The sequence below is a fragment of the Notothenia coriiceps genome, unplaced genomic scaffold (genome assembly GCF_000735185.1).
Source record: "Notothenia coriiceps isolate Sejong01 unplaced genomic scaffold, NC01 NC01_scaffold00037244, whole genome shotgun sequence".
Lineage (NCBI taxonomy): Eukaryota > Metazoa > Chordata > Actinopteri > Perciformes > Nototheniidae > Notothenia > Notothenia coriiceps.
The window spans coordinates 8513478-8529000 of NW_011369945.1; the positions used below are offsets into that span (position 1 = coordinate 8513478).

At 39.6% G+C, this 15523-nt stretch overlaps 2 protein-coding genes across 6 annotated transcripts in view; both read right to left on the reverse strand.

The window, feature by feature from the left end:
- Positions 1-2553: 2553 nt before the first annotated feature.
- atoh7 (atonal bHLH transcription factor 7) lies at positions 2554-3065 on the reverse strand. The gene has a single exon (XM_010793437.1). The coding sequence runs from the start codon at positions 2980-2982 to the stop codon at positions 2554-2556; it is 429 nt and encodes a 142-aa protein (XP_010791739.1). The 5' UTR covers positions 2983-3065.
- Positions 3066-10093: 7028 nt separating this feature from the next.
- mypn (myopalladin) overlaps positions 10094-15523 on the reverse strand; it is a 24679-nt gene continuing 19249 nt past the window's right edge. For 4 of the 5 annotated variants that reach the window (XM_010793442.1, XM_010793440.1, XM_010793441.1 and 1 more), the window contains 5 exons: positions 11950-12076; positions 11663-11870; positions 11378-11543; positions 10655-10788; positions 10094-10547 (listed from right to left, as the gene is read on the reverse strand). In XM_010793442.1, coding sequence (XP_010791744.1) covers positions 10369-10547; positions 10655-10788; positions 11378-11543; positions 11663-11870; positions 11950-12076 — 814 coding nt within the window. In that variant the 3' untranslated portion in view covers positions 10094-10368. The remainder of the gene's footprint in view (positions 10548-10654; positions 10789-11377; positions 11544-11662; positions 11871-11949; positions 12077-15523) is intronic. The other variant, XM_010793439.1, reaches the window with a different exon arrangement.

Here is a 15523-nt window from a genome sequence, read left to right on the forward strand (position 1 = left end):
GCTGTTACACACCTGTGTGTCCCTCAGTGGACTGCTGGTGTTCAGATCAAAGAGGGAAGGGAGGCAGAGTGGTTTCTGTACACCTGCTGGAGAGATGTTTATAAAGAGTGGAGGACAAAAGCTTTGTTGAGGGAGGAGCTGCTTCTGGAGCTTTTGTAGCCTTGAGATTGAGACCCAACACAGCAATGACGTGCATGTGTTCTGTTGTGCATGGACACCACAGCAAGGTTTACCAAAACAAAGTCACCTAGATATGGTCAGTGATACCTCATTTTCATCTCAGCAGTAGGCAATTTGGTACAATACAATAAATGTACAAACTATGATAACAACCCATCTTTAAACTGGCACTAACGAGCTGAATTATAAAAACACTTCAGGAAATTCATTCTATAGATTTGTATTTCCCTTATATTCACCTATTGATATGCTGGAGCAACATTTGCATAATGGCGGAATAATTCAGCCGCTAAAAGACAATTCAAATAGTTTTGCCCTCTCAATTACTTCCATGCTGAGCACATTGTTGTCACTATTGATTAACAACTCATCCAATAACCTGCTCCCATTGAGGAAATCAATTAATTGCACTTCGATTATTTTTGTTGTCACCAACTGTTTGCGGCTTGTGTCTGAATTAATGAGGAGTGTAATTGCAGTGTCACCGCCTCGTTACCATTACACACTTTTGACTCTGCCATCTATTCATTTCCAACGGGCCAACTGTCAGGAAGCGTTTATTAAGTATGCAAACATTTGCCGTGGTGTTTGAATCATTATGACCATCTGTATCAGTTTTCGGCCTCACTTCTTCAAACAATCCCCAAGCAACACATAGGCAATATGCATTAAGTGTTGTCAAAAAAGTGTTATTCAGATTAAATAATTAATACTTTAGCTATATTTAATGTATGTCATCTCTAATGAGTTTTTCTATGTATATTCTTATCTTTCTATTTCAAGCAGCTAGAGGCATAAACCAGGCAGAATGGATAATAAGGTGATCTAAAAACAAAACCTATTCCCAATATTATTAATATTAGGATATAATGCATATAGTGTATAAGCAGTTGGTCAGTACAGTTAGTGCTTCTGTAGATGTCCTATCCTTAATGCAGATAGAGTTTGGGTCCAGCTATGGCCGTTCATGCTCCAGCGGCTGTGAACAGAGCGATTACACACAGCCATTACCACACAATAGAGTTTAATTTCTGCCCCCCCTCTGAAGCCGGGGCAGGATCTGGCACACCGGCTTCCTTAATCTGCTGCGGCTTGTGCCACCATTCAAACTTTTTCAAATTCATAACAATCACTTTTCAGCGGCTGATGATTGCCATTTAAAACAGTAGCCGTGTCTCCAACAATGGGCGATCATATGGCAGCCTGGTGCAGCTCCGCTTACATTGGCTTGCCCACGTACATAAGTTTGATACTTTTAAAATCCAATATGTCGTAGAGAACATTTGAAAATGCAATATGGTTGTACTTGTCAACCCCTATTTTAGATGTTTTATTTTGATTCCCCATTGACGTAAAACAGTGTTATCTCAGAGTGCAGGAGCTCAGGACAAAAGGTTGATTTATTCCCCGGGGTGCGGAGCGAGGCAGAGAGCAGACATGACCTGCCATTACTCCTGCTGAGAACTTGACACCCACAACACAAAGGATGTGCTGTAAATGAGTTTTCCTCCTTGACAACCCGTGTTTTTAGGTTGTATTATCACACAATGTGATATTATGGGGGTTAAATGCCAGAGCTCTCTCATAATAAAAGCAATATTTTATTGCAATTAGAGAAGGATGCATATTCAGTAAATTGAACTATTAGGATTTTTAGTGTGTCAGGTTTATATTTTGCAGATTTAAAGGTTTTTAATGATGCAAGGAAATTATGTAATATTGGAAATTTGCTTTCTATAAACTGGCTTACTTATAGCATGTTAAGTAATTACGTACAGTTGACTCCACAGAAATGGAATGGTATGATTCCACTTACAGTATAGGACAAATTATATTCCAAAGAGAACACGAGAAATTATTTTTCATACAAAATATTTTTTTTATTTTTGATCAAAAGCTATATTTCAACAAAATAGAAGTCTGCATGTGAAAAATAACATCAATTTTTTAACTCTACAATCACGTACTTACACTTTGACAAAATAGTTACATATTGACTTTAACAATGCAACTTAGACCACAATGATTTTCTCAGAATCCATTGAACATTGCACAACATTTTTAGGGCCGTATCAAAAAAACTGATAGAAAATGCCCTCTTCCTGTATCTTCAGTACAAGCTCATGGGCATTATAATGACACTACGCTTCTGTCATTTCTATAACTTGAACAAAAAAATGCTCAACATTGCTGGGTTTATTCTAGCAAAAATAAATAAGACTGAAATAGAATTCTTTCTGATCATACAAAAACTAGATAAATACAAAATAATGCAATACAAATGTATTTACTGTCTCCTTGATTGAAGGAGACTTTTTCACATTGTCACTCACATCCAACAACATGACTGGTCGTGTGCCGAATGGCAGCAGTTTATGCGTGGAGCTGATGTCCATCGAACTGATAGGAGAAGGACGAGATGTAGTCCTGCTCAGCGGGAGAGTCGTACCTCATGAGGCAGGCGTAGTTCTCAGGCTGCACACAGTCCAACTGCAGGTCCCGCCACTGCCTTTGAGGAGCGTTGTGTCTCCTGGGGTCTGTCAGGATCCGGTTGAGGGCCAGGATGTAGCTGAGCGCCATCTGCAGGGTTTCATACTTGGATAGCTTCTTGTCCTCGCCCCACTGGGGGACCACTTTACGCAAGCGGTCGAAGGCTGTGTTCAAACCCTCCATCCTCTTCCTCTCTCTGGCATTGGCAGCCATCCGTCGCTTCGTGGAGGTCTCGTACTTCTCCGGGCTCTGGGGGTCTGCCTCCGAGGACTCGGATCCGGAGTCGGTGCAGCTGGGTCTCCTAGACTTCATGGTTTCTGGTTGAAGAATCAAAGTTGTATTAGTGTCCAGTTTCAGCTTCAGGCTTCCTCACAGGTCTCCTCAATGTGTCCTTTCAGATGTGTGTAACTCCAGATAGTGGACAGGCTGCAGAGTCCAAGGTGTCTGTGGTCCTGGAGACAGAGAGGGAGCAGCTTTTATAAGATGGAGCTGATGAACAGGTGGCAGCAGGTGGAGTCCCCCCCCACCCCCTTCCATCCTTAATATTGCATATAGAGGAACACACCCATGCAGACTCATAACCCACTCTCAGCACACACACACCAACACACACAACCACACACACACACACACACACACACACACACACACACACACACACACACACACACACACACACACACACACACACACACACACAAGCACATATATGCACATATATGCACATATATGCACATTCAGTACACTCACACACACATATAAACAAAACCGTAATGAAATTCCAATTATCTTGGGCTGGGCTCTCTGGCCGGGGCTTCACTCAGGTCCATGTGTCACAAACACCAAAATCTACCATCTGGTATCACAACTCACCACAGCTGATTGTGCAAACAAACTTTTAAAGGGCTTAGGGTGTGGGCTTTTACCAGTTAAACATGCATTATGCTATACAAATCTTAAAATGGACTATTCATGATTTAAAATTTTAATTAAACAGAATATCAACAAATTATGTAATAAAATTAAAGTCAGCTATTAGCTATTAAATCTACATCAATGCTTCTAAATTGGCAAATTAAAAAAACACCAAGGCTATTTTGATTTGTTCTTAAAATTCACTTTACTTTGTCAAAGAAGGGATTGAAATGTTCCAACCTTATTGTATAACAATAAAAACATAAACAAATGTTATTATTTTTATTGCAAGATTTAACAAAAAACTGGAATTGCTTACATATAATGCAGTTTAAGCACTCCTACTATGTTTATATATATATATTATAGTGAAGAAAACATGTAATAAAGTAGAGAAAATAATAAGAATAGTCAAGTAGAGAAAATAAAATTGAAGTTTTAATTATTATATTTGTTCATTATTTACATTTTCATAATTCAGTATTTTAAAAGTTCTAAAATGTAACATGTATTGAAGGGAATGTTAATACAATTGATCATATACTGTATCATTGTTACATTAAGCTGTCATGTGTGTGAGAAATAATTACAATTTAATAATACATTTATTTATACATTTGATAGAACATTTTTGGAAGTCCCTTGGCATCAGGTCCTTAAGCTTTTATTGAATTACATAAAACATCAGGAAGTGCCTTTCACTGGTCTGCATGTGAAAATAAAGATAATCTGAGATTAGCCCGAGGCAACAGAAGTAGAAGTGTGGCCCATAACCTGAGGGCCTTTAGAAGCACATCAGGGGATTATGGCTCTGACAATATGGACCAAGATGGTGTACAGATTACTGCTCAGAGATTAAAGAGCAGTTTGTGAACAGGTGAAATATGAAGTTCACATTTATACACCACTATGAGGGTCCTAATGAATCACAGTATGTGGGATGCATTAATGTTCCTTTTGTACTTGGAACCGCATGTGAGATAAATAATTGATCTGTGTGGTGGTCCGAGAAAAATGAGGCAGACTAAATAATTTGTCTGTCGGTCCTTCCCATCTGCCGACATTGCATTTTGTAATTCAGGAGGATGGATGTGAGAAGAGGGACTGTTTACTGTAAAAACACAAAAACATTCATTTCGATCACATTGTGTTTATCTGAGAAAAAGACGCACAGAATGCGATCATTTCCTGAACTTTTTCAGTAAAATAAATTGAGTATTTTGATAAACATTAATACCTTCCAATCCAGTGCCTTTTGGGGTACAATATTCAAAGTTGTACTCCTTTATGTTAATCCATTATCTTAAGTTATTTAAATATAATATGTATGATAATTGTATGTTCATTTTATGGCACAACAGGATTTATTACAAAAAAACTTAAAACTTCACTTTACACTGTAAAACGTGGAATAAAAATCTGACGTTTACCCGTAATAACCCTAACAAATATACTTTTATAGAAACATTTTTACCGTATACAATTACGACAACCAAACGTTTTTTATCATATAATTGGAAAATCCACAACAGTGCAAATTAGCAATCATCTTGGCCGGCTACATATGTTTAAACATTTAAATAATGTTTATACATTAATGCATCAATATTAATAATACTATGTTACAATATCTACTGTAAAAAGTACTTTTGAAAGTTTCTTTTTCTTTCTTTGAATCTTTTTTTTTAAGAGACAGAAAAGACATTTGGTATATCGATAGGTTAGATTGAACACTTCAAAGTTACTAGCCATACATAGATGATCTTCACTTGAAGGTGTACAATATTTAAACCACAATTATAACCAAAACAGACCGTGTAGCCAAAATGTAAGAGTGTTTTGTACAGACTAACAGGACAAAACTAAAATAAATAATAAATAAAAATAATAAACAATAATAATAAAACAATACAAAGACAAAAAATAAATATATTACTTTTGAAAGGGAAATACATTTTGAGTTATACTTTTGTATTGGTCACTGAAGTGAAATATAAATGGGGGACTTCTAATGGAGCACTTTTAGACTCTGTATCCGTGCTGGAGGGTCTTCTCTGTTGTTGCGTCAGCCTTTGTGAGCTCCTGTCCCTGACAGTCCAAAGCTTGGCTGTAGAGGCAGGTTATGAATGATTAATCACTGTCGGAGGCCGAGAATAATGCCCGTCTCTGGTACTGGGTCATGGACACAAGCTGATGCTGTCTGCTCATTTTGGGATGGACTGGTTAGCTGTGCAATTAGGCATATAATCCCATCTACCAGTTGGTTCATTGATTACAGATTGATGTAGTTTGCCAGCTGCTGCTTGTCTTGTCTGAGGGCCTCGTCTCAGACGTGGCCCGGACCTTCCGTGTCTTCCACTCTATTTTTTTTGTGTGCAACCCCTCACATGATTGGCTTGTCTGAGACATGCTCTCTGTCAAAAGCCATATGTCACAACTGAGGAGTGACCCGTCTGCTCTGACAGAAACATGGACCCTGGTAAATCCAGCTCTCCTTATGGAGAAATGGAGATTAGGGCACAAAGCGTATGTTTCAGTACGGGAGAAAGTGTAAAAAAGGATTTTCTCTGCATGTGTTGCTTTGACTTGATACATCTCATTATCATTACAGGATTAATGTAAAAGAGCAGTGTGGATAAGCTTATAATTAAGAAGCATTGAGAAAAATAGGGGGCTACTTCTATTGATTTCCACTGTGTGGACTTAATTGCCGGTTTTGTAAGAAACTTAAAACAATACTGTTATTAATGTGTCCAGACTGCAGTTCAAGTTGCGCAATTAGAAAATGTAAAAAAATGTTTTAAACATCATGGCAATTTTCTGTTTAAGTGTGCTCTGAATAATAAATGATTTAAAGGAAATGAAATCCCAAACTTTGGATTTAAAAAAAAACAAAAGCCATCTCATATAAAACCTCAGATATGTACTACCCAGCCACACACACAGCAGCCAGTTGACAAGTAGGCCTGGCAGCTGGTCGGATGAGGCTGCGGGTATAATTAGGTCAAGGAAGGTGAATGTAATTTTATGCTTATTTGAACTCTCTTCCCCTCTAATTGGTCTGATTAGCAATGCTTAATTGACTTCTGAGTTTTCCTATTTGTCTGCATTTGGCTTCGGTTCAGGCTAATAGGGCTCTCATTACAACAAAGTGAGTACTCAGATCATTTACTTCAGAAAAAAAGAAGTAATAACACAGTATATAAATACTGTGTTACAAGGTAAGGTCCTGTATATAAATATGTATTTACATCCTAAAGTATTAGCAACTAAATATACCCAGAGTGCAAAAAGTGTTAATTCTGCAGAAAAAAACCTTTCAGTATTATATGTTTTATAATATTGTAAAAAATGAAATGCTGTTTTTGTGTTATAATATTGTAATTGTAGAAGCTAATCTTTACTACACACTCTACATTTCACCAAGGGATTAATACATCTAATATATTGAATGAAAGATAATGTATTTGTTGATTATATATTGTAATATTAATCTATGTCTTTTACTTACTAAAGCTGTTAAATAATAACATTTGTATTAAATACATAAGTTATATTCCTTTCCAAATGTATTGAAAGACAACACATGAGTATATGTGCTAAAGCACTGTCTGGGCTTTATCAAATCAATAAATGCTCTTAGTGGTGACAGCAGAAATGTATATTTTAGAGCAAACATTTTAAAACATTTTAAACAAAAACATTGGTAATCTCTCTTCCTTATTTGATTCTAGAAAAAGGAAGGATGCAATGAAACACTTCATCATTCGCTGAAAATTTTTGCAAACATGACTTCAGGTGCTGTTGAAGCAGCATGCAGAATTATAACCACCTGTTATAGCAAAGAAAACACTCATTTGAATAAATATAACTTTATTCTGAGAAGGACAAAACTATTTTACAATGTGCAACTTTACATCAGTTGAGTATGTGCTTTACAACTTTTCTTCAATGTTTCAAACATGTTTAATTTTTTTTTTGTATCAAAGTTCAATTATAACTTCTCTAAGATTCATTTAAAATGTTGGAGTTAAAGCAAAGCCAACAATTTTATCAAAAAACAAATAGCTTTTAAGTCTCATATGTCTCATTCCTCAGGTAATACATTTGGAACTGTAGATACAAATGTAGATACAACGTTGTCAATAAAAGAAGAATTAAATCACCATATTTGTATTATTATGACCGTGAGCAGACAGTGTTTTTAAGGGATACAGTATGACATCTTCATCAGCCATTGGCATGCATGCACACGATGGTACAAAAATATCAACTAGTGATGAACGTCAACAACTTATTTAGGTTTATGTGGAAAGAATCCCACCTTGCTGGAGCGATTTAAAGAAAGTGCACTATATGACACAAAAATGTCCATTGGTATACTCTAACCTATTTTTTATATTCATTTTAAAATAAACTATTACTACCAGTACAGGTATCTTATTCGCAATAAAAATAAAGGGGGTTTCAATAGGACATTTAAGAACTGATGTTAACACAACTCCCTTGCTACTATAGCTAATATGATGTAGAAAACTAACGCCATAGAACATTATTCCACTGATGGCTCATGAGCTAAGACTTTGCAAAACTGTTTTTTTCTGTATGCGAAACACTCGACTTGAGTACATAGGAATGGTGACAAACCCACTATCAATGCTGATAGCTTTAACACAATCTTTATTTGCCATTCTTTCATGAGTGTATCACTTGGGGCGGTGGTGGCGAAGTCCATAGGGACCCAAGTCCCTATGGACTTCGCCACCACCGCCCCAAGTGATACACTCATGAAAGAATGGCAAATAAAGATTGTGTTAAAGCTATCAGCATTGATAGTGGGTTTGTNCTATATATTTTCATATTTGCCATTCGTCAGGCTAATAATCATATTTCAATAATACTCCTATAATTTTAAAGTACTACTATTTCACACCTTGTTACTACCTGGTTTTGACACTTACCTTGACCACGCAACGGGCGATTATAGACTGGATGTTTGTTTGTTGGTTTGAAAACGTCTTCCGTTAACCTCCTCAAAGTAGGGTCGTGCACCCATTTTTTTGGTGTTACTATCGCGGAGCCGAGTGGCTATGGGTTACTCAGCAACGGGTGAGGTTCGTTAAAGCGAAGACGTCGGGCACCTCTCCCTTGACCGGCCGGCGGAGCGGCGCGGAGCCGAGAGTTCCGAACGCCCGCAGAGAACAGGGCGCTTCTAAGTTGCACGAGTACATCCGCGGTTTTACAACCCTGGTTTTTACCTGATATGGTAGGTACGTTGCGTGAAATCGGTCTGCCAACTAGCTTTACGCGTCAGACGCGGTCCAGAGCCGAACAGGAGTCTTGTTTCGGAAGATAAGTTGTCGACGGTTTTACTTTACGAAACTACCCTTGCTAGCGAGCCAGATCACTACTCCTACAATCCGACCCCTAGCGGCATCCCGAGTCAAGATTGGTGAAGCCCATCATCCAAAGGTCATACACACTGTTCATACTGCTCACAGGCTGCTGTATATATCTAGTGTATTCATACCCCTCCTCACTGTTTATTCATCATTCACTTCATTCTATCTTTTATTGTGTACATTACTTTTCACTTTACTGCTTGTTGCACTCCTGGTTAGAAGCTAAACTGCATTCCGTTGTCTCAGTACCTGTATTCTGTGCAATAACAATAAAGTTGAATCTAATCTTGAGCAGGAACAAATGTATTTACTTAGTACATATCTGACATTAACGATTAAACCATGGATTAAACACATTTGTGCATTATTTATAAATGCAAACCGAGTCAAGCCGACTCCGGAGGTGGCGGTATGCACCTTAAAGTTGCAATCCGCCAAAAAACCGAGAGAAGAAGAAGAAGAAGAAGAAGAAGAAGCCGACTCCGAGCTGTCCGACTTAATGCAAGCTTTTTGAGACCTCCCCCGGCTGCGATCGGCTATTCTCGTCTACTTTCAAGCGAGCCGCAGCTCGTCTCAAACAAGCAGGGGTTGCGTTCGGATAGTTTAAAAATTGGCTCCTAAGTTCTAACCCTATCTCCTATTCCTTGACCTCTGAGTGAAACGTCATGGGCTTAAGGGATAGTGGATAGGAGAATTCAAAAGGATTTAGGAGAAGAGACTGCGGTACTTTAGAGAATCCGAATGCACTTTCACTATCTGACGTGTTTATGATGCGCCAGCGGACGTCATTTTGTGCGTCTGCTGCTGTGGGGAAACTATGGAAACTACAGCTTTTTATACGGCGGACTACAACATGGATGTATAATAAGAACGACGGACTCATCTAGAGACTGCACCGTGCTCTGATGCTGTTGCTTTATGCTTTATGAACAACAGAGAAACATATTCTTCATGACCAAAGTTGGAATTATATATTATTATGTAAACTAACTAAAATTCTTAGCAAAAGTATGCAGTCACATGTTAGTAAAGTATAACCCTAGTAAGACATAATTACGACTGACCCTCCTCCTCCCACCTACTCGTATTCAAAGTGAAANAAGTCCCGGAAAGACAAAGTGCTACCGAGGTGTCCCTGAGCAAGGCACCGTTCACTACACTGCTCCCTGGACGACGTACATAATGGCAGCCCACTGCTCCTAACACTAGGATGGGTCAAATGCAGAGAAATCGTTTTGTTACATAGTACCTGTACTACGTAATGACAATAAGTTGAATCTTCTTCTTCAAAAGCATCACACAAAGCCCATGACAATCTGCTCTACTGGTTTAAACTAAGGGAGGCCTCAGCACGTGCCCTGAGGTTTACCATGCTGCAGGTTCACAGCTCCTCGCTCTCCAGCATGGCCTCACGAGGGGAGCTGGAGAACAGGAAGGGGTTGTTGTCCGACGTGGGGAAAGCTGACTTGATGTCGAGCCCCTGTCCCGTCAGAGCTGCGTAGCGGCTGCCTGTGCGCGGAGCTTTTTTCATGGGTGCAGGGATGCTCTGATGCCACTGTGCTGGAGGCGCAGCAGATAGCTAGTATTACTACTTCGAGTGACAAACTACAACATTTGGCAAAATTCTTATTAAAGCTGATAGTTTTACAGCTATAAAAGATATTCACCATAGATATCAAGCCTGCAGGTGCAGGAGGAAATTCCAGCCTCGTTTTTTGCTGATACAGTGTACCAGCCGGCATCCTCTTTAGTTGTTGGCTGGATGAGGAGACACACATATCCTGTTGCATCCTGTGTCATGCTGAAATAAACAGATCATGGAGAATTAATTCCAAATCCAATAAAGATCTTTGAAACTATTAAAGATATTTTTAGGCATGGGGTTTTAAAAAGGTACACTAGCTGGCATGTCTTCTAGCCCCAAGCTTAGAGAAACAGACAGGATAAGCTAGTTTAGCAACTAGCTTAGCAATGTACTGCTGTGGATTGGAGCAGCATCAAAACATATCTCAGTGTTCTGCAAGGTAAAATCACTCTATATGTTAAGTCTGGTGGCTTGAAGAAAGCATAGATAACATTTCAGTTCCCTGTTGGAGAGGGCTGTCTGACAGGAAGGTACAGAAGATCAATTATTCTAAATAAAGCATTGACTGATACAAATTGTTATTGATGGTTAAAATGGGTTTTGCAACTGCCCTCGTTGAATGCAGTACATTGCTTTATTTCCAGACTGGTACTTTACATTTTCGAATTGCCACCATCTACTGTAGGTAATACACCGACTACGGATAAGCACCTCATATAACCCCACTACATAACATTCATATACATTTGCCTTTAGTACATGATACCGACACAGCTAGCAGGGAAAGCCTTTTACTCCTACTCACCTGATCCTGTCCTTAGTTTTAGGAATTGTCTCATTGTCTTTCTTCCAGAAGATGAGTGGAGGGGGCATACCCACCACCCGACACTCCAGCCTGACTGGAGTCCCTTCAGGAATACCCATGTTCTGCAGCTTCTCCACAAACTCGGGCGAGTGCTTCATCTCTTTCTCTACAGCGGACATTCATTGTATTAATGGAACTTACAAACAAGCCACATCACAGTCAAAATAACTGATTTGCTTATGATGAGTAATTTGTTCATTTTCTTTGACTGTTTCCAGCCCTTACCTACAACTTTTAGCTCCAGACTAAAGGAGCTCTGCCCTGCTTTGTTGCTTGCAATGCACGTGTATGTCCCAGCATCATTCTGCGTCAGAGGATCAATGACCAGAGAGTGGACGCCATTCTCCCGCACCAGCATCTTGTGCAGAAGATCCGGATAGATTGGCCTCCCGTTGACCAACCACATCAGCTCTGGGTTAGGGAGGCCGCTCACCTGGAGCACATCAAAATGTTAAAGGAAGGTGAGGCAAACATGAAAAACGTTTGTATTACATTAAGGACCTGCTGCCTACCTTACAGTCTAGCCTACACAGTCTGCCCTCGTGAGCCAGCATGTCCCCCGGAGCCTGGAGGAAGTGAGGCTGGAAAAAGCGCTCCTGGGTTTGCTCACTCTCAACATCCTGTATGCGGGCTCGCACCCTGTGAAAGGTGAGCAGAGCATGTGATGTATGGAGGACGGAACCAAAGTATGTATAGTACATCCATGCATGCCTCCAACAACCCATAGGAGAAAAGATGACCCCAGGTCACACTTTGAATGACAGCACCCTCATTTGTATTATGAAGAAGAAGAAATGCATGGTAAAAATAAAACATAAATTTATAAGTTTGAAGAATATAAATAGGGGGCAAAATGCTAATTAAAATAATACTGAAATAAACATAAATATTTAAAATAAATTAGTAAATGAAAACATGTGTCACTACATGTTATAATTAATATTAAAGAAATAAAATGTAATAAGAGTAAATAAATAGGGAAAGTAACTACAGTTGCAAAAAAAAGTATGTGAACCCTTTGGAACCACCTGGATTTCTGCATAAATTGGTCATAAAATGTGTTCTGATCTTCATCTAAGTCACAACAATAGACAAACACAGTCTGCTAAAACCACACAAACAATTATATGTTTTTATGTTTTTATTGAACACACCATGTAAACATTCACAGTGCAGGGTGTAAAAAGTATGTGAACCCTTGGATTTAATAACTGGTTGACCCTCCTTTGGCAGCAATAACCTCAACCAAACGTTTCCTATAGTTGCATATCAGACCTGCACAACGGTCAGGAGGAATTTTGGACCATTCCTCTTTACAAAACTGTTTCAGTTCAGCAATATTCTTGGGATGTCTGGTGTGAATCGCTCTCTTGAGGTCATGCCACAGCATCTCAATTGGGTTGAGGTCAGGACTCTGACTGGGCCACTCCAGAAGGCGTATTTTCTTCTGTTGAAGCCATTCTGTTGTTGATTTACTTCTGTGCTTTGGGTCGTTGTCCTGTTGCATCACCCATCTTCTGTTGAGCTTCAATTGGTGGACAGATGGCCTTAAGTTCTCCAGCAAAATGTCTTGATAAACTTGAGAATTCATTTTTCCGTCGATGATGGCAATGTGTCCAGGCCCTGAGGCAGCAAAGCAGTCCCAAACCATGATGCTCCCTCCACCATACTTGGGATGAGGTTTTGATGTTGGTGTGCTGTGCCTTTTTTTCTTCACACATAACGTTGTGTGTTCCTTCCAAACAACTCAACTTTGGTTTCATCTGTCCACAGAATATTTTGCCAGTAGTGCTATGGAACATCCAGGTGCTCTTTTGCAAACTTCAAACGTGCAGCAATGTTTTTTCTGGACAGCAGTGGCTTCCTCCATTTTATGACCAACTTATGCAGAAATCCAGGTAATTCCAAAGGGTTCACATACTTTTTCTTGCAACTGTATATGGGCACCATCCCACAGTTGTTGAGTACAAAAATGCCACACAGCAGCTTCAGGAAAATGTCACAGTTTAGGAAAGAGCCTCACAGCTGTTTGCGGGCAGGATCTTCCAGCTAGGTAAAGTGGTGTTATAAAAACATTACAGTATCCGTACTCGCTCTAATGATTTGATGTGGGCTGCTTAGAGAATGTATTACAAGTCAAATTAAATAATTACAACATACATGTCCTTTCTTTAGTGAGCAAGGGCAAAAATAAAGACTTAAATGTTCTAAATGTTGCTTGCTTAAGTTACAGGGTGATAAATAAACTATTAGATGGATGACTACCAAAGAGCATAAACAATTGCACAAGTGACCCAATTGCATCTGCACGTGAGGGAGAGAACAGTGTGTGTGTGTGTGTGTGTGTGTGTGTGTGTGTGTGTGTGTGTGTGTGTGTGTGTGTGTGTGTGTGTTGTGGTGTGTGGTGTGTGTGTTGTGTTTGGTGTTGGTGTGTGTGGTGTGTGTGTGTGTTTTTGGTGTGTGTGTGGTGTTGTGGTGTGTGTGTGTGGTGCCTTAAGAAGTGTGTCTGCCTGTACCCATCAAACAGGCCCTGTGTTGGAGGGTATTAAGTGGACGCCGGAAGAGCCTTTTTTATGATGTTTCTCTATTTTTTTCCCATTCCATTTTTTGCTTGTGAAACCTTCAATTCTTATGCTTCATGTGATGGGTGTTTGTGTTGTTGTCGATATCGATATGAAAAGGCGAAGCTTCAGGGGGAAAACCCAGGGTTAGACCGTAATGATAATTATTCAGAAGACATTTAAAGTGAGAGACAAGGAAAGCTAGAAAAACATATTTCCAATTGTAAAAATTGGACTTCAACTGTCACTGAACAACATGTCTTCCAAGAGAGCCCTCAGTGGAAGCATGAAGATTTAAAAAAAAGTATTTATCTGAGGATTTACATAGAAGGAAAGAGAAATTATTGCACTTGAACAACTTAATAAAAATATCCGCAAACGGCAAGGAACAACCGATGAAGTAATGATATTCGCAAACTACAGCTTCAGTGCAGACTTGGTTTTTGCTTTTAATCAGCATTAACAAGGCCCAAGCCAAATTGAAGGAGAGGGCAGATCCACACAATGTAACTGGTTGTTTTTCTTTGCATATTGAATATATGAGAAGAATGATCCCAAACTGAGTCAAGCCAGCTCTTAAGAGATGGAATATACAACATCAGTCAGTCCTGCCAGTGGTGACAAAGTATTTTATTGTAAAAATTTTAATGTGGCTTATATGAGTAACAAATATGGAAGGGCTAAGTCTGACTTTTTATGTAAAAAGGGGTCAAGTCCTATCATGGAATCAAGATCCAGTTGGACACATGCTGCATATTTAAATTATACTAGGCAGGCTGGGAAACCCGTAGTCCCAGTGCAAGTTAATTGTTATCTAAAACATAAGAAATAACAGCTGTGAAGCTGAGCAAGAAGCCTGGTCCTGGACGAAAGCCTGTCAGTATGGGGGTCCTGTAGGAGCCAAGACAAGGGAATATGGCATCCAAGCATGTGAACAGGAAAGAGAGGAGGGGGGGAGGAGGCCAGAGAAGCGAGGTCGTGCCCATAGGGTAAGCAGACATGGAGCTTCCGAGCAGACTGTCGTCCTCTGATTTGGCCTGGCACTTGGCACGCCCCTCTGCAATTAGCTAGAACCTAATCTAATGGATTGCTGCCAAGAGTGAAATGAAGACAGAGGCGTTCGCACAAGCCACAAACAACAAGATGAGCGCATACACAGATAAAACCAACTCCTAAATGCATAAGATCAAGTATCTAGATGTCCGTCGTGTAGTATGTTTGGCACAGCACAACCACCAACACACACAACAACACACCAACAAACACACGAACAACCACACACACACACACCACACACACACACAACACAACACACACACACACACACACAACACACACACACACACACAACTCAGCACACACACACACCACACAAACTATGGCATCCCTCCTGGGGACGAAGTGATTCAGCTCAATTAAGATGATGTCCCTTCACCTGCCCTGGTGAGCCCGGTTCCTCTCTTTGTTTCTGTGCTCTCATACAGCCTTTTCCTCTATCGACACAACAACAACAACACCACAACAC